The sequence below is a fragment of the Heterodontus francisci genome, chromosome 3, assembly GCF_036365525.1.
Source record: "Heterodontus francisci isolate sHetFra1 chromosome 3, sHetFra1.hap1, whole genome shotgun sequence".
NCBI classification, from domain to species: Eukaryota; Metazoa; Chordata; class Chondrichthyes; order Heterodontiformes; family Heterodontidae; genus Heterodontus; species Heterodontus francisci.
In genome coordinates, this window is record NC_090373.1 from 76687003 (window position 1) to 76713022 (window position 26020).

Here is a 26020-nt window from a genome sequence, read left to right on the forward strand (position 1 = left end):
CCTGCCCAGGGATTGTAGAGAAAGAGAGAGGTGGGGCTGGGGGACACACACGTGTTGGGGGGGGAGGTGGGAGAACACATAGAGGGAGGGGTGAGAGAGACACACACAGATACAGGGGAGAGAGAGACACACAGTGAGAGAGGGAGAGAGAGACAGACATGGAGATAGAGAGACAGAGAGAGGGGGAGAGAGAGACACACAAGGTGGGGTGGGGGGGGGAAAGAGTGAGACAAGCATAGAGAGAGGGGAGAGAGAGACACACGCACACACACACGGGCGAATTTTATGCTCTCCCCACAGCAGGTTTGGAGGTTGGGAGAGCATGCTATTGGGTGGCATGGTGGCGGGAGGTGATCCCACCACCTTCCCACCTCCGCCAAAATTAATTCCGGGACAGGAATGCCTGTGAACGGCCTTCCCGCCCCGATTCCAATTGAAGCCCTTATGTGGTCAATTGATGCCCAATTAAGGACTTCAACCCACTGCCGCTGCATTTCGCTCAGCAGTGGGCAGGCCTGTCGCCGCACGGGGAGCATGGCAAGAAAAACCGACCCCCTACAACCACCTCCCTGTGACCCCATCCCCACAAGACCCCAGCGCAGTTTATAGGCCTCGGGTGGGTGCTCCACCGGCAGCAGCTACCGCCTCTGCAGTGGTGCTGCTCAGTTAAAGAGCTGCCTGCCTCTGATTGGCTGGCAACTCTCAGTGGGCGGGACGTCTGTCACAGAGGTCCTTGATCCTGTGGAAGGCTCACCGCTGCCCAGTTAAGTGCCTAATTGGCACTTGATTTGGCGGGCCTTCCGTGCGACGCGGGATTCTTGCTGGTGCTTTTGCTGGAGGTCGAGACCCCCGTCACCAGGATAAAATCACAGCTGGAGAGAGACACAGGGAGAGAGAGAGAGACAGACAGACAGGCAGAGAGGGGGAGAGAGAGTGATCAAGATCACTCCTGACAGATGGAAATCTATCTGGAATTCTCGACATCGCTACATCAAGTGTGTGGGAAGACATTGACTACTTGTGCAAGCAAAAACAATGCCAAGTATCTCACTAAATCAGTGTTCAATATAGTGATGAGAAAGTAAGTTAATAAATTGGTCTTCTCATTTAAAGCTTCTTCACAAAAATGCACATTTTTGTTGTTTTGATTAATAGTAAAATAAATTTCTAATGCCTTCATCTTTCCGAAATTTACTATGTAGGACAAAAATTGTAATGTAGCCCCTCACGTGAAAAGGTTGGACACCCCTGCATTTCCAACCTTCATACCCAAAAGACCGCTTTTTAAAAAATCAGAACTATCAGTTTCACTGACATTTGCTGCGAGTAGGAACTGCTGCTTCCGACCTTTGGAGCAGCTTCGTGGTTTTCCAGCGGGATTTTTAAAAAAATAAATCAGAACTGACAGTTCTGGTGTTAAAATTGACTTCATCCTTCATTACATGATCTAACTGTATTAAATGCTGAAATGTTGGAATTCTGAGGTCACTTTGTGATTTTATCCAAATGCATTGGTCTACCATCTTGATGGTAATCGAAGTTGAATAAAGGGGAAACTAATGTTTCTACACATTTCAAGTGGCCTGGAAGTATTTGCATTCATTACAGATCATTAACAGTGCTATTATTACACGATTCCTTTTCAAAAAAATCATTCAGATATTTTTGTCTTTGGCCACTAATTTTCAGATCTTTTGATCTTTTACCACTCTCAACCCTGATTTAATAAATCTGGTCATTTGTGGGCTAGCAACAGGAACAAATGACCGTAAAAGCTGCTATGTTGTAAAAATCCAACTGGATTACTAATACACTTCTGGCCTACATGCGAATCTAGTCCCACACTACGTAGATGACTCTTAATACCTGCAGAAAATCATTTGCCTGACTGAGTATGCTTTTGTTACTGAGGCACAAAGCACCTGTTCACATTTCCTCATTTTTACTGAACCTCAGAGTAATGGCTGTCTGCTTTTGCTTCATTAACCAAAAACAATTTGCTCATCAAGTGACGGTAGTACTGGAGAATAGAATACTTTCTACTCGGCGTTAGCATCAAGCATTCCCCAAGCAAAGTAGATGCAAGGTATAGCTCCTTCTGTTCTGTCTCCACAATGTGCCTCAACCCTAGCTTCTGAAGAGTATCCCCATTGTGGCATTTCCGACACCAGCTATACTGTGGCCTCTCTAAGTGAGATTGCCGAATTAGTGCTGAATCTTGAATTAGAAGCATTTTAGTGCTGTGTTTGCATGCTCCCATGGAACTGAATGGAGACGACCCAAACTTATTTCCACATGGGGTTGATTAGACTGGATTTAAATCCAGGACCACGGATGAAAATCCAGTATCTAAACTACTACACCATGTAGTCCCCTGGACTTTCTAACCTCTTGTTCTTCTGGAAATGCATCTGTGATAGGGCAGATTTCTTTCAATATCTAGGAGTTATGCAATCCAACTCTGATTAAAAGCACTACCTCCTAAAGATTGTCTGCAACTGTACAGATTTTATGACAAAAATGTCTCTCCACTTAAAAACTTGAATACTGTCTTGTGAAATGATTCCAGTCATGCATTTTATGCAACCTGCCAGATGAAAAAATAAATCCTAAGATTGTTGGGGAGTATGCACCTGCTAAATCTTCTTCGTGCACCTGTCAATGGAAAAAGGTTTGTTTTTAATGTTGTAATATTCTTGTTTATAAAAGGAATTCCATTCATCAAGCTCTTTCTTCAGCTCTTCCCACATGGGATTTGATCTTGTGTCTCAAGCTTATACGTTAAGTTTTGTAAATGGTTCAATTAGTTTTACTCTGTGTCAGATATTCTGATCCTCCTGCTGGTAACAGTATTACACTTTAAGGTTTCACTTAACCTTAATTAAATAATGGAGGAGCCTCATGCTACTTTGCTGCTAAGTAAGTCAGATCCTGATTTGACATTTACACCAAAACTTCTTCGTTGCAGTGTGAATCGATACAGTTGTAATGGTAATGACATATAAATCTAATATCTGACTGTAAAACAACAAGTTGCCTTATTTATTTAGAGATACAGCACTGAAACAGGCCCTTTGGCCCACCGAGTCTGTGCCAACCAACAACCACCCATTTATACTAATCCTATATTCCCTACCACATCCCCACCATTCTCCTACCACCTACCTACACTAGGGGCAATTTACAATGGCCAATTTACCTATCAACCTGCAAGTCTTTGGCTGTGGGAGGAAACCGGAGCACCCGACAGAAACCCACATGGTCACAGGGAGAACGTGCAAACTCCACACAAGCAGTACCCAGAACTGAACCCGGGTCGCTGGAGCTGTGAGGCTGCGGTGCTAACCACTGCGCCACTCTTATGTTATGCCTTTATTGTAAGAATATATTCAGGGAGCATAATCAGAAAAAAATTAACACCAAACCAAAGGAGAAGTGAGCAGAAGCTTGGTTAAAGAGGTGGGTTTTAAGGAGCATCTTAAATGAGGAGGGAGAGGTTTATGGAGAGAATTCCAAAACTTAGGGCCAGTCTCCACTCCCTAAGTCTAACGAATGCAGATTTGCAAGTTGATGGCAGACAACTAGCTTAGCCAGTCATTGCTGCATGTGACTGGACCACATCAAACACTGTCAGGATCTGCTCTCCTCTGCCAATATTGCTTACTATTTCCGGATCATCTTGGAATGTAAAAAGAATCCATGGCTTCTCTTCACTACAAACTGTCTTCTTGATTATCCCTCCTCATCCTCTCTGCAGCCTTCGTCACAACTGGCCACACCTCTCTCCTCCATTGTCTAGCTGTGTGGGACTGCCCACCCTGGATTCCATTCCTACCTATCCAGCTGTAGCCAGAGAATCACCTGCAATATCTTCTCTTACCGCTCCAGCACCATGACCCCATGACCTCTGGTGTCCCCCGAGGATCTATCCTTCACCACCTCCTATTTCTCATCTACATGCTGTCCCTCAACAGCATCATCTGAAAACACATCAGATTCCACGTGTATGGTGATGACACTCAGCAATACCTCACCACCACCTCTTTTAACACCTCCATGGTCTCTAGTTTGTCACCCTGCTTGTCCCACATCCAAAATTGGATGAGCAGAAATTTCCTCCAATTAAATATTAGGACAACCAAAGCCATTGTCTTCAATTCCCACCACAAACTTCATTCATTAGGTCAGAGGCTGGGTAGTCTTCAGAGAATAACTCACTTCCTTACTCTTCAAAGCCTTTCTACAAGGCACAAGTCAGGAATGTGATGGAGTACCCTCCATTTGTCTGGATGAGTGCGGCTCCAACAAGGAGCTCAACAGCCTGCTCAAGCCAGCTAGATTGGCACCCCCATCCATCATCTTAAACATTTGCTCTCTCCACCACCAGTGCACAATGGCTGCAGTGTGTACCATCTACAACTGGGTTGTCCAACATATGGTCCACAGGCCAGAATCTAGCCCGCCAAAGGTTTCGATCTGGCCCTCCAATCGTGGTGCGTTTTGATCCGGCCCAACAATCCTGAGGTGCTGACCAATGGAAGCGTTTCGGAGCCAGGCTGGTGAGCACGCTGAGACTGTGGGGTGGGGTGAGTGAGCACACTGAGATTGTGGAAGTCAGCACGCTGAGACTGGAGGTGAGCATTGCTGAGACTGAGGTGGAGTGAGCACGTTGAGATTGTGCGGGGAGATGAGCATGCTGAGACTGTGGGGTGGGGGGAGTGAGCAAGCTGAGATTGTGGAGGGGGTGGAGGTGAGCACGCTGAGATGGGGGTGGTAAGCATGCTGTTTTGAGTATTTGTATGATAAATTTCTAATGCCTTTATCTTGGTGATATTTGCTCACCAGCCCCCTATGTAGGACAAAAATTGTAATGTGGCCCCTCATGCTTAAAGGTTGGACACCCCTGATCTACAAAATGCACTGCAGCAGCTTGGCAAAGCTTCTTCAGCAGCACATCCCAAACCCATGACATCTACCACCCAGCAGGACAAGGTAGCAAGTGTATGGAAACACCACAATTTCCAAATTCCCCTCCAAGTTACACACCATTCTGACTCGGAATTATATCACCATTCCTTTAATGCCGCTGGGTGGAATTCCTGAAACACCTTACCTAACAGCACATGGACTTCAGCGGTTAAGAAAGTGGCTCCCCATTACCTTTTCAAAGACACTTAGTGATGGGCAATAAATGCTGTCCTTGCCAGCAATAGCCACATCTGGTGAATGAATGAAAAAAGCTGAACGACTGTTCACAACCTTGGCATCCTATTTGACCGTGAGCTGAACATCTGACCCTATACCTCTACTTCCAACTTTGTAACATTGCCCATCTCTGTCCGTGCCTCAGCCCATCTGCTGCAGAAACCCTCACAAAATGCCTTTAGTACCTCTAGATCCGACTATTCCAATATTGTCCTGTTAGGCTTCACAGTTTGCACCCTCCGTAATCTTGAGTTCATTCAAAACCCTGCTCCCCGTATCCTAACTCACACCAAGACCCGTTCACCATCACTAGTCTGTTTGATGATCTGTACAATGTTTCCCAGTCTAGCAGTGCCTCAATTTTAAATTTCTCATCTTTGTTATCAAATCACTGCATGGAATCTCCCTTTCATATCACTGTAACCTCTTACTGGTGCAAAGTAGAATATGGGCAGCTGATTTTTGGATGAGCAAGTTTATGGAGAGTGGAAAATGGGAGGTCGGCCAGGAGAGCATTGAAGCAGTTGAGACAGGAGGTAACAAATGCATGGATGAGGATCTCAGCAGCCGATGGGCCTTGTTTTACCGCAGACTGATCATAATAGCTCTCATTAACATTACTGTTTTTGTACTCACTGTTAACTGTTCTACTCCCTCTACCCTATTCCCACTAAACTGCTGACCACCCATCTTCCCTTCCTGGCTCCCATGTTAGCTGATTGTGTGAATTGTTCTCTCTCCTCAAGAACTGATCCCATCTCCTTCAAAATCACAGTCATCGACCCTTTCCTCAAAAAAACAATCCTTGACCCCTCAGTCCTTGCAAACTATTGCCCCATCTCTCCAAAGTTCTTGAACATGCTGTCATATGCCAAATCTGCACCCATCTTTTCTGGAACTTCATGTTTGAACACCTCAAATCAGGTTTGCGGCTCTGTGTACCGAAATGGCTCTTATTAAAGCCACAAATGATTTCCTGTATGACTGTGGCAAAGATAAATTATAACTCCTTGTCTTCTTGACCTGACTGCATCATTTGGCACGGTTGACGTCAACACCCTCCTCCAACACCTTTCCATTGTTGTCCTGCTGGTTGGGACTGCACTCGCCAGATTCCATTCTTACCTGTCCAATCGTAGTTAGAGATCACCTGCAATGGATTCTCTTCTCACTGCAGCACCATTACCTCTGGTGTTCCCCCAAGAATCTATCTTTGGCCCCTTCCTATTTTTAATCTGCATGCTGCCCCTCAGTGACATAATGTGAAAAACTGCCAGTTTCCACATGTAAGCTGACAACATCCAGCTCTGCATCATTACTACTTCTGTTGACCCCACCACTGTTGTTAAATTGTCAGGCTGCTTATCTGACATCCAGTACAGGATGAACAGAAATTTCCTCCAACTAAATATTGGGAAGACTGAAGCCATTGTTTTTGATCCCGCCACTGACGCCATCCCTCCCCCGGCAACAGTCTGAGACTAAACCAGACTGTTCGCAACCTTAATGTTATATTTGACCCCAAGATAAACTTCTAACCACATATCTACGCCATCACTATTTCTATCTCCGTAACATCGCCTGACCCTGCCCCTGTCTCAGCTCATCTGCTGTTGAAACCCTCATCCATGCCTTTGTTACATCCAGACTTGACTATTCCAGTGCACTCCTGGCTAGTTTCCCATGTTCTACCCTCCGTAAACTTGAGACCATCTAAAACTCTGCTGCCTGTATCCTAGCTTGCACCGAGTCCCATTCACCCATCACCCCTGTACTAGCTGACCCACATTGGTACCCAATTAAGCAATGCCTTGATTTTAAAATTCACATCCTTGTTTTCAAAAGCCCTCCATGGCCTCGCACCTCCTTATCTCTGAAATCTCCTCCAGCCCTACAACCCTCCAAGATATCTGCAGTCCTCCAAGTCTTTTGATTTTAATTGCTCATTTGCAGCCGTGTCTTCAGCTGCCAAGGCCCTAAGCTCTGGAATTCCCTCCCTAAACCTTTCTGCCTCTCTAACTGCCTTTCCACCTTTAAGGTGCTCTGTAAAATCTACTTCTTTGACCAAGCTTTTGGTCATCTGCCCTAATATCCCCTTATATGGCTCAGTGTCAAATTTCTTTTGTTAATGCTCCCGTGAAGCACCTTGGAAAGTTTTACTACTTTAAAGGCGCTATATAAGTACAAGTTGTTGAGTTTTCTTGTGAATGGAGTTGATCATATTTTCTCAAATTGATCAAACCTTTGTATTTTTCAACCAAAACAAAAAACAAACCTTTGATCATCACTTAAGACGGGAGTTAACATTCTAGACCAGTCAATATCTTCTAGAATGCTGACCCTCTTCTTGCATAACTAAATTATCCCTTTATTGGTAGTTATTTGATAGCTTTTCAATTTAAGATTTCACCTGATCTTGCAATTGAATGTACACATGCATTTCTATTTTCCAGTTGGATGAGCTTCTGTTAGGAAAAGGATCAGCTGAATTTGGAACAGCTGATCAACAACTGATCTTGTATTTCTGACCAAACGGGAGATTGGATTGGGTTCTCCTGAGAATAGATTCAGGTCAGGTCAACCTCTGCTTGAAAGCAGGGTTAAGTGGGGTTCTGCCTGAGAGGGGTTAGGAGAGGAGCATACTTTTAAGTACAGTGACTTGCATTTCTCGTCTTATGTGCAAGTATATACGGTATACGAGCAAGACAGTGATACATGAAAGAGTGTGAGATTTTTTAAATGTTTTGGTCAGTTCCAAAATATGCAGTGGTATCTATCTGAAAAGGTTGTTCTCAGATGAACTGTTATATTTGGTTTGCAATATTCCTTTTCTGCTTTCAGTACATTCTACAATACTGTCACACTCTTAATCTTACATAGTGGTACCACAGTGGAATGTCTAGTGCATCTTTTATCAACTGTTCTATTTTTCTCTGGTAAACCATCATGGAGACACTGATTTATTTTATTAAGCAGTCTGTTATATTTAGGTTGCTACAACACTGTCTTTTCTTGTAAAGTAGCTTGCAGCACAGCTTTGAACATAGAAACATCTGGTTTTAGTTTAAATATTTGTCAGTCATAAATACTTGCCTGTCACCCACTTGCATTTATATTGTGCCTTTCACGAGGTTAGGATATCCCAAATTGAAGATGTTATAAAGAATCAATAAATGGTGTTTTGCTATTGTATTAAAACGATTGAATGTCTTTAAAAAGCATTAATAGTTCTCAATGTATCTTACTGCATATATTTTTTATTTTATTTATTTTTTTATTTTATTTATTTAGAGATACAGCACTGAAACAGGCCCTTTGGCCCACCGTGTCTGTGCCGACCATCAACCACCCAGTTATAGTAATCCTACATTAATCCCATTACCCTCTCACATCCCCACCTTCCCTCAATTCCCCTACCATCTACCTATACTAGGGGCAATTTATAATGGCCAATTTACCTATCAAGCTGCAAGTCTTTGGCTGTGGGAGGAAACTGGAGCACCCGGTGAAAACCCACACGGTCACAGGGAGAACTTGCAAGCTCTGCACAGGCAGTACCCAGAATCAAACCCGGGTCATTGGAGCTGTGAGGCTGTGGTGCTAACCACTGTGCCGCCCACCATTAATAGAATTTGAATGTATGGACCCAAAATAATTAATACAAAGTTTCACACAATAGAAGAGTGATTAAATATTGTTTATTTGTTTCTTTTGCAGCTTGTCAGTGAAACCAAGACTTATGTTTCTAAATCTTTCGGTTTTTGAGCTGTTTTAAAATTTGTTATGGCCAAACTTTAGAAATGTATGGTTAAATAGGATTGTTTAAAATAGGATAGCCTGCCATTATACTTTTTGTTTCACAAGAGGTACAATCATACAAGATTAACAGCAAAACTGTGTAATAGAATAAGTTGGAAATAACTATTCCTCATGAGTTCTAAAATCTCACCGGGTGCTTAGGGAAATAAACATTTTAGTTAGTTAATTCTAAGGCACTTAACACAAGAAAAGTCAGGATCATAAAAGGCTATTGAAGCTTATCTCTAATACATTATGGCATGTAATTGTATTTTGAACAGCCCAAGTTTATGCACCCATTTTCTTCCTTATTTTCATTCTTTGAATCAAGAATATTTTCCTGATATCGCTCATAAATTTACTTTTCACTAACTTCTATTTATGACCTTTGGCCCTACTTCACTGGCTAACTTGAAGTAATAATCTGTGTTTAGCTTCTATATAGTATTTGATCTACTTTGATGTACATCTTAATCATCTTTCTTTCTGGATTAAACCTTTAGCTTCTTTAATCGTTTCTCATAGCTCCTTTACACTTTGGATCAGTAGTGTTACTCTTTACCAATTCTGTACATTCAAAGTAAAATTCTTCGTCTTTCTGTCCAATTCTGTTCCACGAATTGTATACTTATCAGAAAGAAATACTTGCATTTATATTGTACCTTTACAAGCTCAGGAATGCCCCAAAGGGCTTTATAACTAATGAAGTATTTTTGAAGCATGGTCATTGTTGTAATGGCACAGATTTTCATTTCTGTGCAATACTTTACATTTATCAGTGTTAAATTCCATTTGTCATGTATCTGCTCAATTGCACAACTGATCTGAATTCTTTTGCAAATCTTTGGCTGCAACCTCTTTCTCTACTACTCTTCCTATTTTGTTATCAGCAAATGAGTGCAATTTTCAGTTCATTTTGGAATTATGTAGATTAGAAACAATGTGTGAGACTCCATTGAACATTTTATGGTCTCTTTAACTCTCTTCCGTCTGATGTTATACCTCCAGTAGTACTGTTTCCAACCAGTTTCTTAACCAAGCTTGATTTGTACTGGAAGTTTTTTTTGGGCAATGGTTTTCAAACACAAGGCCTTCCTGCAAATATTGACGGTGCCACCTGTCCTAACTGCTGGAAAATATTAGCTACCCATAAGAAGCAGTTGTAGTAGTGGAAATAACATGCTCATAAATCAACAAATTCATAAAAAAAACCCAGAAATAAACCTGACACCCATGAGTACGTCCTGGAATCACCTCACAGACCTCCAGGATTTGGGGCCTCCTGTGCTGCTCAGGGGATTTCATTTTGGTTTTGCTTATTTAAATAAGAATAAACTTTTGAGTTCTATCTTTAGGATGGAGATGTGTAAGATGCACCCAAGTTTAGCAGTTGCTTCAGATCAAATGTCAGTAGCAGACACTTGTATTCCCTAAGTCCTGTCCTGACACAGAAAGTCAGTTACCTAAGAGAATCATCCTGAACCACATGAGTGAGCTTCAAAACATATAGATCAGAATTGTCAAAAAATACATGTCTATGTCTAATATGCTTCAATATAATTTAATTTTGAGTATGATTAGTTTGTAGGTTGTCCTTTGATTAAGATGAGTCTTTTAATTATATGTGCATATTGTAGATAGTTTCTCATAAAACCAAATGTAATTTCATGTTGTAAATTTGCAGCACTTCATTTGCGGGACTATGAAGACATAATCCCATCAGTGGAAATTTACTCTTTATTGGCACTCTCTGCTTGTGCTAATCGGGCTTTTGGGACATGTTCCAAAGCTTTTATCAAGCTTGAATCTTTAGATACATTAACGTCAGAACAGAGACAGCAGTATGAAGACCTAGCCCTTGAGATTTTCATCAAGCACAGCCCCAAAGATGGCAAGAAATCTGATTTGGACAGTCTCCCAGAAGGGTGGGTACAAATTGCTTGATATTTTAATATTGCAGAAAAGTTTTGATAAGAGTGTTTAGTAATAACAGCTAGAATCCGTAACATAGTGAAACTTCCCAAGGTGCTTCAATGAGGAAAATGGACACCAAGCAATAGTTAGGGGAGGTGGCTACAAGCATGATCAAAAGATGCAAAGCAGGATTTTGACAGTGGGATAAAAAGACAGAAGGGTTTAAGGAGAGCATTTCAGAGTATGGGACCAACATAGCTGAAGGCTGTGCCATCAAATTGGAGCAGAGGAACAGGGAATGTAAATGTGGTCAGAATGGAAAGAGCAGAATGCCCATATTGGCATTTGGGCTGGAAGCTCTGCAGAGAAAGGAGTGACGAGGCTATGGAGGAACAAGGTTAAGGATTTGGAGTTCAGTGTGCATGAAAATGTGAAGCTAATGAAAGTTGCTGAGGAAAGGAATAATAGGAGAGCAGGGTTTAGTGCAGGATAGAATGCAGTGGCGATGTTTTTGGCGAGTTAAACTTTAAATAGTTGGAATTCAAACGATTGTTGAATACAGCATAGGAGAAGTTGAGCCTGAGAGTGTAAAAAGCATGGATGAAAGTTTTGGTGGTGGCAGATAATGTTTTTGAGGTGGAAATAGGTGGCCTTGGATTGGAATATGTTGTGTTGAAGTTTTATGTCAAACGGACACCAAAGATACTCACAGTCCAGTTCAGCCTGGGTGAATAGATGGAGAGATAAATGAAACTGGAGGTTAGGTGTCGAGCTTTTGTTAGTGGCCAAAATGGATTGCTGCAGTTTGGCTGATATTAAGTTAGATAAAGTTCTGGCCCATCCATGACTTGATGCTAAATAAACAGTGAGAGAGCACAGTAGAGATTGTAGATTAAAGCATTGTAGAAGTAACAATGACATAAAACTTGGTATCGTGAACTGTGAGGAGGCTGGTGATAAACTTCAAGAGGCTGGTGGAATGGGCAGATAAGTGGCAGATGAAATTTAATCTAGAAAGGTGTGAAGTGATTCATTTTGGTTGGAAGAACAATGAGAGGCGATTTAAATTAAATGTATAATTCTAAAGAAGCAGAGGGACCTGGGGTATATGCGTACCAATCATTGAAGGTTGCAGGGCAGGTTGAAAAAGCAGTTGATAAAGCATAGAGGATCCTGGGCTTTATTCATAGGGGCAGAGAGTACAAGAAGAAGGAAGTTATAAGCCTATATAAAACACTCGTTCGGCCTCAACTGGAGTATTGTATCAGTTCTGGGCACCACACTTTTGGAATGTTGTTAAGGCATTAGAGAGGGTGCAGAAAAGGTTGATGAGAATGGTTCCAAGGATGAGAAACTTCAATTAATTGGATAGGTTGGAGAATCTGCAGCTGTTCTCTTTGAAGAGAAGAGGAGATTTGATAGAGTTGTTCAAAATCATGAGGGGTCTGGACAGAGTAGATAGGAAGAAACTGTTCTCATTGCAGAAGGATCCAGAACCGATTTAAGGTGATTGGCAAAAGAAGCAATGGCGAGGAAAAACTTTTTTATGCAGCGAGTGGTTAGGATCTAGAATGCACTGCCTGAAAGTGTGGTGGAGGCAGATTCAATCAAGGGCTTCAAAAAAGAATTGGATAGATACTGAAGAGAAAAAAATTGCAGAGCTACAGGGAAAAGGTGGGGGAATGGAATTAGGTGAGTTGCTCTTGCAGAGAGCTCACACAGATATGATGGGCGAATGGCCTCCTTCTATGTTGTAACCATTCCCCTACAAAAGAAACTGAACTCCAAACAGTAATCCAAGTATACAAAGCACTTAGTGATGTTTCTGGGAAATGGGATAAGTTGTCATACAAGTACTTTCTTTTGCTTTAAAAGCTGCACTTTGGTGACATACTATCACGCAAATTTGGAGTTTAATAGTGTGAATCGGGCACTCTCATCCTGGTAGGTATTGTCTGGGATTATATGCAAATAAAGCCATCTCAGCCATGCTTGATATTCTGTGGACTGTGTTCTTCACTTTGAATGTCAATAAGACAGACTGAAGTACTGATTAAAAAAGATCATTTTATTTACTTTATTTTGTGTCCTCTAAGTGGATTGCAGCAATGTCATCTTATGAATATTGTAAAGCATTTGTTGTAAACTTTGTATTCATGAAAAATATGTAATGTTTCTAATTTATTTCCAGCAGAGGAGAAGGGAAACTTCCAAGTTGTATTGTGACAGGACGGCCAATTGCAGACTACCAGTTCTGGATGTGTGGTGTCTGTAAACATTGTGCTCATGAACAGGATATAGGCAACCACAATTTTTGTCCACTCTGTCATAATCCTGTGGGATAGATCAGCAAAGGCTAAAGTAAATTTTTATTTTAAAAGCAGTGTTGGTTTGGAAATGTCTGCTAAAATTTGTTGTTGCATTAAAATTATTTTAAATGAATTGCCTCAACTTTAACATTTTGTGAATTTGTTTTTTTTTCTAATTCTGTCCCAGCTAATATCATTGGTGGGGATTGCGATATTTTCCATTTTAGAAACATATGGACATCAAGCACACCCTATTTTACCGTCATGACATTTTTCCAGTTTTCATATCAGCTCTCTTGGCGCCTATCTGAGTGGGATTACCAACATCAGATTCATGCTATTTTTCGTGTGGGTCCATGTACATTAGGAACTGATATAAATCTGACCAAACTCACTTTCAGAAAGAATGCTTATAACTTGGAAAAGGATCATCCTGGAGAGCAAAGATAACTCCTGGCTTTGATCTTTCTTTATTTCTTTTCTTTCTTTTTCTTTTATTTATTTATTACCAACATTAAACCTCTCTGCCTTGCTTTTGCAACTCCAATAAGAGCTCATGTCTTGTCAGTAAGATTGAGACCATCTTTTCAGCTGTCTCTGCTGTTTCCCCTCCAGTTAGCCTTGAACCCGTTTCTCCCTCTAGTTTCTTTCCTATCTCCTCTCTGAAATCCCATCCTCTCTGAAATCATCTCAACCATGATACCTGTTATCTTGTCTCTTTTCCTGCTAAACTGCAAGCCATTTAACTTCCCTTGACTCTCATGCTAGCTGACATTGTAAATGGTTTCCTTCCCTCAGCTACAGTCCTGCTTCCTTTCAAAATCATCATCACCCTACTCTTGAAAATAAAACTCATCTGTCCTTGGTCACTGCTGTCCCACTTCCAACCTTCCTTTCCTCTAAAGTAGGTGAACATGTTGTCATGCCCAAATCAATGCCCATCTTTCGCACAAATTCCTGTTCGACTGTCTAACTGAGTTTCTGCAGTTACAGTCCATCATAATTGCTCTAACCATTGTAACTGTGACTGCCTACTTCTCATTAGAATAATAGAAACTTTCAGCACTGAAAGAGGTCATTCGGCCCTTCAACTCTTAGAACGGTTGTACTTAGTTCCAATCCCCGCTTTTTGTGAGTCTTCAAGTAACTGTCCACTCCCTTTTAAAATTATTTATGGAATCAGCTTCCATCACCATTTCAGGTAAACCATTCCAGATCACAACAACTCTTAAATAAAATTTCTTCTTGTCTCCCCTCTAGATCTTTTGCCAATGATTTTAAATCTGTGACCTCTGGTTAGTGACCTCTAGTTATGGCATGGGGGAGACATCAGAGGTAACAAAGGCATAGAAGAGAATTTCAGCAGCAGGTGGGCAGAGTGACATGTGGAGGCAGGCAATATTACAGAGATAGAAGAATGGAGGACTGGAGGGTTGCTAATGTTGACCACTATTCAAGAAAGCAGAGAGGGATAAACCAGGAAGACAACTCACTTTTGTGAGAGGGAATAGTTTTCTCTATCTACCCTATCAAAGCATCTCATTATCTTGAAAACCTCTATTAGATTACATCTTAACCTTCTCTATTCCAAAGAGAACACTCCTAACTTCTCCAACCTCTTCTCATAACTGAAGTCCTTTATCCTTGGTAACATCCTGATCAACCTTTTCTGTAATATTTCTAAGGCCTACATAAGTGAAATATGGTGCCCAGAATTGTTCCTGGTTTATCCCTCTCTGCTTTCTTGAATAGTGGTCAACATTAGTAACCCTCCAGTCCTCCATTCTTCTATCTCTGTAATAATGCCTGCCTCCACATGTCACTCTGCCCACCTGCTGCTGAAATTCTCTTCGATGCCTTTGTTACCTCTGATGTCTCCCCCATGCCATAAACCTTAGCTCATTTGGAACTCTGCTTTCTGTATCCTATCCAACACCAAGTCCTGTTCCTTCAACTCACTACTGGTGGCCTTGCCTTCAGCCACCTTAGGCCCTGTGAGATTTCCTTCCTAAATTCCTGTGCCTCTCCTCCGCCCTCTCCTCCTTTAGGGCCCTCCTTCAGTTCACTTCTTTGATCAAGTTTTTGATCACCCCTACTAATCTTCTTTGGCTTGGGGTCTGTACTTTTGGACATTTTTCTATGTTAAAGGTGCTATATAAACCTCAACTTTTCATAACAGTTTAGTCGGTACATGTTACATTTGTCTTCATAACTTTTCAAAGACAGTGCATTATTTGAATTGGATTTTGAGGAAAGATGAGATTTATGCATGTGACTTTTTTATTACAGGTAACTATTTTAGCAATCTGATTACCATAGTTATAGAGGTTGATTAATGAATCAAATTATACACAATAGTAATTGGATAGGAGCGTTACAAAACTCGAGATCTGGAAATATCCTGATATATGAATATTACCTACTCCACTTTAATGCGGAGTACTTGTGCATAATTTTGATTGATTTAGTGAAATTTGTATTCTACAGAAGGAAGTCCAGTGAGATCACAAACAGCTCTGTTCATTTTCCTCCTGTCAATTTACTCTTTTTTTAACCATAATCAATTATTGATCAGGGAAATGTTGTAAACATTGTTTTCAATGTAAACTTTCATTTAACTTATCTTCTACAATCTGTACAATTTATACTGTACAAAGTAGTGTAGTCTGTGAATCTTTTAAGGAAACGCTATTTTTATAATGAGGCTTAAATGTGGCAGTTTGCTTTCCTGGTGTATTTCAATAAACAATGGCAAACTTTGAATTTGCATAAATGGACGCTTCACTGACAATAAATATATTGTTTTTAAATGTGGGACTATTTAGAAATAGATTTAGGTAACGTTTCGGAAAAGGAGGCTCCCGGGGTTCTGCTACAAGACCAAAGAGCTCTGCATTTCCTCTGATCTTGGTTTAGTACAGAAAGTTTAGTAGGTAATCAATCAAGGGCTATTCTGGTGACCGATATTAAGAATACAGGAAAATAAAGCATGGAATGAGAATTCAGCAATTTCCATCACAGTCCCTTCATGGACTTCAAATCTACTCAATCTCTTGAGAAAGGTAACTATAAAGAGCTTCAGATTTATATTCTACATTTGTCCAGCCACATTTTGTGGGTGATTCAGCTAAGATCTCAACAGCATATTGAATCACTGCATTACAAACAACATTTAATTATCTGCATATACCCTTACGACTTACAGTCCTGCACCGGAACTGATTTATACAAAATCTTTTGTTAAAAGAAATAATCAGAATAGCATTTGCTGGGAGAATTTTCTATATGCATATCATTTTGTAGAATTTTTGATGATTTCTGGACACAATGGGGCTTGCTTATTTTGTTATTGGTTAAAAACTTAGGCTCTGAGACCTGGCTTGAGCACAGATTATGGAATAACTTTTCCTCAGAGAGATCTTCTGTCACCCGGTGTCAATAGTCAATAGGTTAGAATAGCTCAAGATCAACATACTCTGAGGAGGGAGCTTCTTACCTTCAATTGAAAACAACTTCTGGAAGTTGAAAAATCCCTTATACCTAAAGCTTCCAATTCCAAATGTAAGAGAGTGGCTGTATGGAATCACAATAAAAAGTGTCAAAAAGGGTATTGTTGCGACCAAGGCGGGAGCAATGCACCGTTAATTCAGTCTCATTACTCCACAGGTTGCAGCATATTATTAAAGTTTTCCCACCCAACTGGAAAAACAGCCAAAATAAACACTCTAGTAACCCCCAGAATAAAACAGACAAATTAACTATTTATTTGAAAAAACTAAATCTTAAACACTAATGAGATAAACCTATGTCTGAAGACCTTGTAACTTCTTATTTTAACCTAACTCCACCATACACACACAAACGTTCAAAACTAATAGTTAACTGATTTTAAAACGTTTTTTCTAAAATAAAAGCTGTTTCTTAAGAATAAATAATAAGTAAGTCTTTGTGGGTTACGTTCCTGATGGGTGAGGTACTCTAGTGTGAAAATAATCAAATGCCTCTCAAAGTCTTCACACGGATTTCATGAAACAGTCCTTCAGTAGGTAGGCATTCAAAGCATGTCGGCTGCAGCAGACATCTAACAGTTCTTTAAACAAGGAGTGTAGCAATGGGCCCACTCGGATTTAAAAACCGACAGTCTCTCAGTTGAAACTTTACTCCGGCAATACAAATGGTCTCTTCAGAGGGTTTTTTCTCCTTAGACAATTAACTTGGCCTGTAGCTCATTGTAGAATTTCTGTTGAGAAAAATAGCTCTTTCCTTCAGTAAACATGCTTTGCTGGTGGCTAGTTCAGACTGGTTTTTGCCAGTTTTACACACAGTCAAATCGAAACATTACACCATGTGACCTCTCTCCTGCTGTGGCCTAGGGACAGGTGCAGCTGGCACCCTGTGCTCAGTCATAAAGGCACACTGTTTTAAAACAGTCTTTAAGGCACATAATGTTTTGAATCCGAGGAGAGAAAAAACAAACAGTTCCGTGCCACCTCTGCCCTTGGTTTCATTACAATACAAAAACAATAGAAACTGTGTAAAAACACTAACATTTTCTACATTCATGCACCCATTCACTCTACTGATAATTTACAGCATTTTCTTTGTACCATCGCCATCCATATAACCTAAACATGGTTAAATTCGTGACAAAGCGTCGGTGATAACATTATTTTTCCCCGAAATATGTACAATTTTTAAATGATAAGGCTGTAACAACAAACTTCCTCTAACTATTCTAGCATTTTGGTTTTTAAATGTTTCCACAAACGTTAATGGGCGGACATATACTTCGAAATGTTTGAGAGCCAGCAAAAGTCCTAATGTTGCTTTTTCCACAGTAGAATACTTTTTTTGATGGCAATTTAGTTTTCTTGAAAGGTACCCTACTGGCTTCTCTATACCCGATTTGTCATCCTGCAATAAGACTGCACCAATCCCCAGGTCTCTAGCACTGATCGCTATTTTAAAGGGTATAGCAAAATGTGGAGCAGCCAACACTGGTTCATTAGTTAAGATTACCTTTAGCTTTTCAAAAGCTGACTGGCATTCATCTGTCCATACTACTTTGTTTTTCTTTTTTTGTAGCAAATCGGTAATGGAGCAGCCACAATACTAAAATTCAGTACAAATTTCCTGTAAAAACCACACATCCCTAAAAACTTCATTATTTCCCATTTAGATTTAGGGGTGAGGAACTCTACTAAGGCTTGTACCTTTGCCATTTTTGGCAATACCTGTCCTTACCCTACTATGTGTCCGAGGTAAGTTACTCTTGCTTTTCCGAATTCGCTTTTTTCCAGATTTATCACTAAATCCACTGCTTGTAGTTTTTTAAACAGAAGTTTTAGCTGGTTTAAATGTTCTTGCCTAGTGTTACTGTATATTAGTACAACATCAAGATACAATACACAGTTGGAAACACGGGCTACCACCTGATTCATTAATCTTTGAGAAGTGTCTGAGGCATTTTTTAGTCCAAATGGCATCACCCGGCACAGATAAAGACCGTCAGGTGTTACAAAAACTGATATCTCTTTGGCTCGAGGAGTCAAAGGAACTTGCCAGTATCCCTTTAACAAGTTGATCTTGGTAAGCAACTTAACACTGCCCACTCTGTTGATACAGTCTTCTAAATGCGGAATTGGGTAGGAGTCTGCCTTCGTTACCGCATTGACTTTCCTGTAGTGTACACAAAATCAGGTTGACCCGTCAGGTTTAGGTACTAGAATCATTGGTGAACTCCAGCTGCTTTGACTAGGTTCAGTGAAGTTGTTTTCCAGCATGTATTGGATTTCTGCTTTTACTTGGGCCTGTTTGTTTGCACTTAAGTGGTAAGGAACCCTATATCCACATCATGTGTTGCTAAGGTTGTTCATCACCCCTTATCCCTATAGACTCTTTTAATTGTTGTGAAAAGCCCGGTTAGGTCTTCAGGTTGTTTTGCCTCTAAGTGCAAAAGCATGTTGTCCAATTTTCCTAGCCATTCTGTATTCGCTAATCTGATAGAGGTTCAATTTGAGAATTGTCAAGACCTCCTCCTGCCTCACCCTCAAAATTCTTTTCCTTCTCAAGTCCCGATTACCTGACATGCCTGTACTGGCTTATCCTCCTCCCTCTGATAATATTGCTTTAACATATTGATGTGACACAAACGGTTCTTCTTCCAGCGATCAGGGGTGTCTACCTTACCAAATTTTTTGACTACTTGATATGGGCCACTGAAGCGTGCTTTTAATGGTTCCCCCTGTAATAGTAACAACTCCAATACTTCATCCCTTGATTGAAAATTGTGGGTTTTTGCATTCTCGTCTGCCCATTTTTTCATATTGGCCTGGGATGCTTTAAGGTGTTCCTGAGCCACACCACAAGCTTTTGTGAACTGTTCCCGGAACACAAATACATAGTCCGATATCAAAGATTCATTCTTTTGTTCCAAGAATCTATCTTTTATGAGTTTTAGAGGACCTCTTACTTCACGTCTGTAAACCATATCGAAAGGACTGAAGCCTGTAGACTCATTCGGTGAGTCTCTGGTGGCAAATAAGAGTCTAGTTCTTTATCCCAGCCATGCGGATATTTGTGACAGTATGTTCTAATCATTGTTTTGAGAGTTTGGTGGTGTCTCTAAAGATCCCTGTGACTGTGGGTGATATGCTGAAGATTTCAACTGTCTAATGCCCAAATTGCCCATGACTTCTTGAAATATCCTCGACATGAAATTAGACCCTTGATCCGATTGAACTTCAAATGTTACCCCATATCTAGTAAAGAATTGGGTTAACTTTTCTACTACTATTTTAGCAGTAACTGTCCTCAAAGGAATAGCCTCTGGAAATCGAGTAGCCATGTCCATGACAGTAATTATGTATTGATGCCCCGCTTTTGTTTTTGGCAAGGGTCCTATACAGTCTACACAGACCCTGCTAAATGGTTCCTCAATCACTGGTATGGGAACTAGTGGTGCCAGTTTTATGGTAGGTTGCGGTTTTCCCACCATTTGGCATGTATGGCATGCCCTACAAAATTGTCTGACATCCTTTGTAAGACGTGTCCAATAATTATGTTGGCTTATACGTGATTTGGTCTTCCAAATTCCCCTTAGTTCTGCAAAAGGAATGTCATGTGCTAACCTTAATAATCCCTGGCGATATTCATATGGTACCACTATCTGTTCAACAACTGTCCAGTCTTCGTCTGCAGGTCTATGAGGCGGTAACCATTTCCTCCTCAAAATCCCATTTGCCATATAGTAGCCTTCTGGAACTCCTTTCACCTCAGCTTCTGTGTCAGGCAAGCCCCACACCTGCCAAGACTGAGGCACACATTATTTTGCCGCATGAACATTAAAACTTAAAATTGCAAGCCCCTGACTGGAAAGACATTTTTGCATAGTCACTAGCAGTGTTGCAACAAAAGGGACCCAATTGTTGCTTCCCCAATACACAGGAGTGGTCAGACCAATTTTGGTCACATGACTGACTAACTGGCTGGAGTTTTTTGGACTTTGAACTCAGAACACCGTGTGCTCCTGGAACTGAAGCAAAAGACCTCTTTCCTGCCTACTTCCATCTCCTTCCCACGGAACTGAATCTTGTGAAAACACGTGAACCTCAACGAGAGAAAAGTTTCCTACGTGAACAAGGTTTTAAGAACACTGGGCCCCGACGAAAGCAAGACTACTTACAAAAGGACTACAGTGAGCTCGAAGCACCATAACAAGATATTGCCTCAAACCCCTGTCTACTATATTTTCCTCTTCTCTTTTCTGTTCCTATCTGCATGTATATATCACGTGTGCATGCTAACGTGGGCATGTTATATATCCATAGTCATGAACTGTATTAGAGTCTAAGTTTTAAAAAAAATTTCATCTTTCTTTAAACCTGAGAAACCCTGTGTGAATTGGTTTCTTTGTCTTATAATTGGAAAACTGAACAAGAATTCACAAAAAGGGGAGCTCAAAACACAATTTGTTTAAAATTAAATTCTGTTACACTAAGACCAGGTAAAGACAGCAAAAGACCCCTATTCGGTATATCGCTGAATCAGCTTGTTCTGCAATTATAGAAGATCTGTTAAACATCTCATTTGGATTATCTAAATCCCCAAATAAGGTTTCAGATACTTGTCTGTTTGTGGTGCCAATTTTACCTCTGATTATGGATCCTGTTTAGCCATTGCTCGGGAGACTACACACACATGAAATATTCCTGGAACTTGTTGCTGTAATTGTTCCATTTTCCTAACTTCACTTTGTTCCTCTGTAATTGTAGGAGAAGCTGATGATTTTGCCAGATCAAAAGTATTTCCTAGGAGTAGATCAATTCCCTGTACTGGCAAACTGTGGACAACTCCTACAGTTACCATCCCAGATATTAAGTCACTCTTTAGTGTCATGGTCCTGTAGATTTTTCGGAATATGCGGTTTGCCTTTAAGGCTTGCAAGGGATCAGTATTGCTTTAACTAGGGTGGCACAGTGGTTAGCACCGCAGCCTCACAGCTCCAGCGACCTGGGTTCAGTTCTAGGTACTGCCCTGTGACCGTGTGGGTTTTCGCCAGGTGCTCCGATTTCCTCCCACTGCCAAAGACTTGCAGGTTGATGGGTAAATTGGCCATTGTAAAATTGCCCCTAGTGTAGGTAGGTGGTAGGGGAATATGGGATTAAGGTAGGAGGGGACGTAGTAGGGAATATGGGATTAATGTAGGATTAGTATAAATGGGTGGCTGATGGTCGGCACAGACTCAGTGGGCCAAAGGGCCTGTTTCAGTGCTGTATCTCTCTAACTAACTAAGAGCCAGCAAGCCTTAGGAGTTATAGGAAGGTGCATTTTTGTTGCCTTAGAAACAGCCATTTGGAGACAGCGATTCAAAGGGTGCATTCTCGTAACCATAGATATAGCCACTGGGAGTGAGTCGCATGCGATACATTTGTTACAATTCAGTTTGGATGATGAGCCTAGGGAAGGGAGTGCAGATAGTCTCAGTCATCTCATTATCAAAAAGGAGGAGGTGTTGGGTGTCTTGCAAAGCATTAAAGTAGATAAGTCCAGAGGGTCTGATGGGATCTACCCTAGAATACTGAGGGGGGCAAGGGAAGAAATTGCTGGGGCCTTGACAGAAATCTTTGCATCCTCATTGGCTACAGGTGAGGTCCCAGAGGACTGCAGAAGAGCCAATGTTGTGCCTTTGTTTAAGAAGGGTGGCAAGGATAATCCAGGAAATTATAGGCCGGTGAGCCTTACGTCAGTGGTAGGGAAACTATTAGGATTATTTGGGACAGGATTTACTCCCATTTGGAAACAAACGAACTTATTAGCGAGAGACAGCATGGCTTTATGAAGGGGAGGTCGTGTCCTACTAATTTGATTGAGTTTTTTGAGGAAGTGACGAAGATGATTGATGAAGGAAGGGCAGTGGATGTTATCTATATGGACTTCAGTAAAGCCTTTGACAAGGTCCCGCATGGCAGACTGGTACAAAAGGTGAAGTCACACGGGATCAGAGGTGAGCTGGCAAGATGGATACAGAACTGGCTCGGTCATAGAAGACAGAGGGTATCAGTGGATGGGTGTTTTTCTGAATGGAGGAATGTGACTAGTGGTGTTATGCAGGGATCAGTGCTGGGACCTTTGCTGTTTGTAGTATATATAAATGATTTGGAGGAAAATGTTGCTGGTCTGATTAGTAAGTTTGCGGACGACACAAAGGTTGGTGGAGTTGCGGATAATGATGAGGATTGTCAGAGGATACAGCAGGATATCGATCGGTTGGTGACTTGGGCGGAGAAATGGCAGATGGAGTTTAATCCGGACAAATGTGAGGTAATGCATTTTGGAAGGTCTAATGCAGGTGGGAGGTATACAGTAAATGGAAGAACCCTTAGGAGTATTGACAGGCAGAGAGATCTGGGCGTACAGGTCACTGAAAGTGGCAACGCAGGTGGATAAGGTAGTCAAGAAGGCATACGGCATGCTTGCCTTCATCGGTCGGGGCATAGATAATAAAAATTGGCAAGTCATGTTGCAGCTGTACAGAACCTTAGTTAGGCCACACTTAGAATATTGCATGCAATTCTGGTCGCCACACTACCAGAAGGGCGTGGAGGCTTTGGAGAGGGTACAGAGGAGGTTTACCAGGATGTTGCCTGGTCTGGAGGGCATTAGCTAGGAGGAGAGGTTGGATAAAGTGGGATTGTTTTCACTGGAACGACGGAGGTGGAGGGGCGACATGATAGAGGTTTACAAAGTTATGAGCGGCATGGACAGAGTGGATAGTCAGAAGCTTTTTCCCAGGGTGGAAGAGTCAGTTACTAGGGGACATAGGTTTAAGGTGCGAGGGGCAAAGTTTAGAGGGGATGTGCGAGGCAAATTTTTTACACAGAGGGTGGTGAGTGCCTGGAACTTGCTGCCAGGGGAGGTGGTGGAAGCAGATACGATAGCGACGTTAAAGAGACATCTTGACAAATACATGAATAGGAAGGGAATAGAGGGATATGGGCCCGGAAGTGCAGAAGGTTTTAGTTTAGGCAGGCATCAAGATCGGCGCAGGCTTGGAGGGCCGAATGGCCTGTTCCTGTGCTGTACTGTTCTTTGGCTGTGGTTGAAGACAGTTTGTGCTAACACAGAAACAGAGGACATTGACACAGAGGACACAGCTGTGGTGTCACAGCCTGAAAAAAGAGCTTGCAACCATTTAAACTGAAGGAATAGAATTTTAGTCTGTTTTATTATCTCTCAAAATTCTAAGAAAAGGTCAAGCCAAAACAGAGATCTCTGGTTATTTAAATTGAAGAAAGGGAAGTTAGACTGTGACAATCTTTTATCCCTCAAAAACTCTAAAGTCAGATTGATTTTGTTGGAAGTGTTTGCAAGTTATTAATTGTTGAAATTAGCTGGAGAAGGAAAGCAACATCCTGTGAGGACTTCGATCAACATCCTGTGAGGACTTTGCATCGGACGGCTGAGAGGACTTCAAGCAACATTGGACTGTAATTTGCAAGGACTCTTATTTTTTTTCTATTTTAAATGTTGTTTATATCTTCATAGTGTTTAAGAATTCAGTTCTTCTAATTAAAGAGTTAATTTATTGATTTAAAGACACCTAGTTATGTTAGCCTCATTCGGGGGGTTAATAGATGGTACAATTTGGTTGGGTCTTTCTTTAATTTGGCAAGTTTTAAATAATATGTTAGCCATCTGTGGAATGACAGGATTGAACAAACAGTACATTGGTCCCACCACAATCAGAATCGTATATTTTGATTGGGGGCTTTGACAGGAGTGGTTGCTCATAACACTAGGCATACTTTATATAAAGGTACAGGTATATACACCTGCCAATTCCATTAACTAAAACTTTAGCATTCACAGTGCTCTCTGGTGGAAACATTATAACTTTCCCCAGCAAGAGTATTTGGGTTGCTCCTGTATCCCTGAGTATAATGATAGGGTTTCCTGTCTTACTTAAAGGATATGGAGTTACTTTCCCCTTTGACAAAAAATTATTATAACTTTCGGGTATCTTATTCTTAACCTCCACACTCACTTTAGTTTTGCAGCTGCTATTACAGCTGTAGCTTGGTCTTCTATACTCTCAGTCAGAGTCTTTTCCTTTGCATTAACTTTACGTACCCCAACAAGTCCTATGGGTTTACCTCGCAATTTCCAGCATTCTAAACGAGTTGACCCATTTTATGGCAAGCTCAAAATCATCAGCAATTTCCACTGCTTGCCTTTCTTTCAAAGCTTTTAGGTTATCTATATGAGTTCTCACTACTGAAGGAATGGAATTTTTAAACTCTTTTAAGAAAATCAATTCTCGAAGGTTCTCATATGTGGTTTCCATCTTTAATGCCTGTATCCAATAGTCAAAATTAATTTGCTTCACCCTCTCAAATTCTATATTCGTCTGCCCAGCTAATCTCTGTAAGTTCCAAAACTTCTGACAGTAAGCTTCAGGGACTAACTCATACGCAAAGAGAATAGCCTTTTTTGCCATCTCATAAACTGCAGAAGCCTCTTCAGGAAGCATGGCATAAACTTCACGAACTCTGCCTATCAACCTGCTTTTTCTCAGCATTGTCCAGCTTTCCTTTGGCCATTTCATCTGTTTGATTATTGTTTCAAAAGATATGAAAAATGCCCCTATGTCCCTTTCCTCAAACTTATGAAGAGCTTGTATAAATTTAAACATCTTTTCGCTGGGTTCTGAGCTGAATTCAGATTCTTCCTGATCTGAATTTTCCCTGGAGTCAAGACTACCCCTTTGACTTAGTTCCATCTCTCTTACCCTAAATTCTCTCTCTTTCTTCCTTTCCTCTTTTTCAAGTTAAAATTTTCTTAATTCCTTTTCAGCCTCAAGCTTTTTTGTTTCTAACGGAATCCTAGCTAATATCACTGCATCACTCTCTGACTTACTCCCATCTTGTTCCTCCTCTTCTTTTCCTTCTAATTTTAAATGTTGGGCTATTTCGTCAATTATCTCAGCTTTTTTAACACTTGATTTCAATTCTAACCTCAATTTTGCCACCTGTTAACTTTAACTAAGGATACATTAAACTATCAAGTCACTGAAGGAAACATTCTCCTTTTGGGCGGCACAGTGGCGCAGTGGTTAGCACCGCAGCCTCACAGCTCCAGCAACCTGGGTTCAATTCTGGGTACTGCCTGTGTGGAGTTTGCAAGTTCTCCCTGTGTCTGCGTGGGTTTCCTCCGGGTGCTCCGGTTTCCTCCCACAGCCAAAAGACTTGCAGATTGATAGGTAAATTGGCCATTATAAATTGCCCCTAGTATAG

The 26020-nt window shown here is 41.1% G+C and overlaps 1 protein-coding gene across 4 annotated transcripts in view; it reads left to right on the forward strand.

The window, feature by feature from the left end:
• wdr35 (WD repeat domain 35) overlaps positions 1–14560 on the forward strand; it is a 214990-nt gene extending 200430 nt beyond the window's left edge. For 2 of the 4 annotated variants that reach the window (XM_068023557.1, XM_068023572.1), the window contains 2 exons: positions 10688–10928; positions 13109–14560. In XM_068023557.1, coding sequence (XP_067879658.1) covers positions 10688–10928; positions 13109–13262 — 395 coding nt within the window. In that variant the 3' untranslated portion in view covers positions 13263–14560. The remainder of the gene's footprint in view (positions 1–10687; positions 10929–13108) is intronic. The other 2 variants (XM_068023567.1, XM_068023577.1) reach the window with 1 other exon arrangement.
• Positions 14561–26020: the final 11460 nt, after the last annotated feature.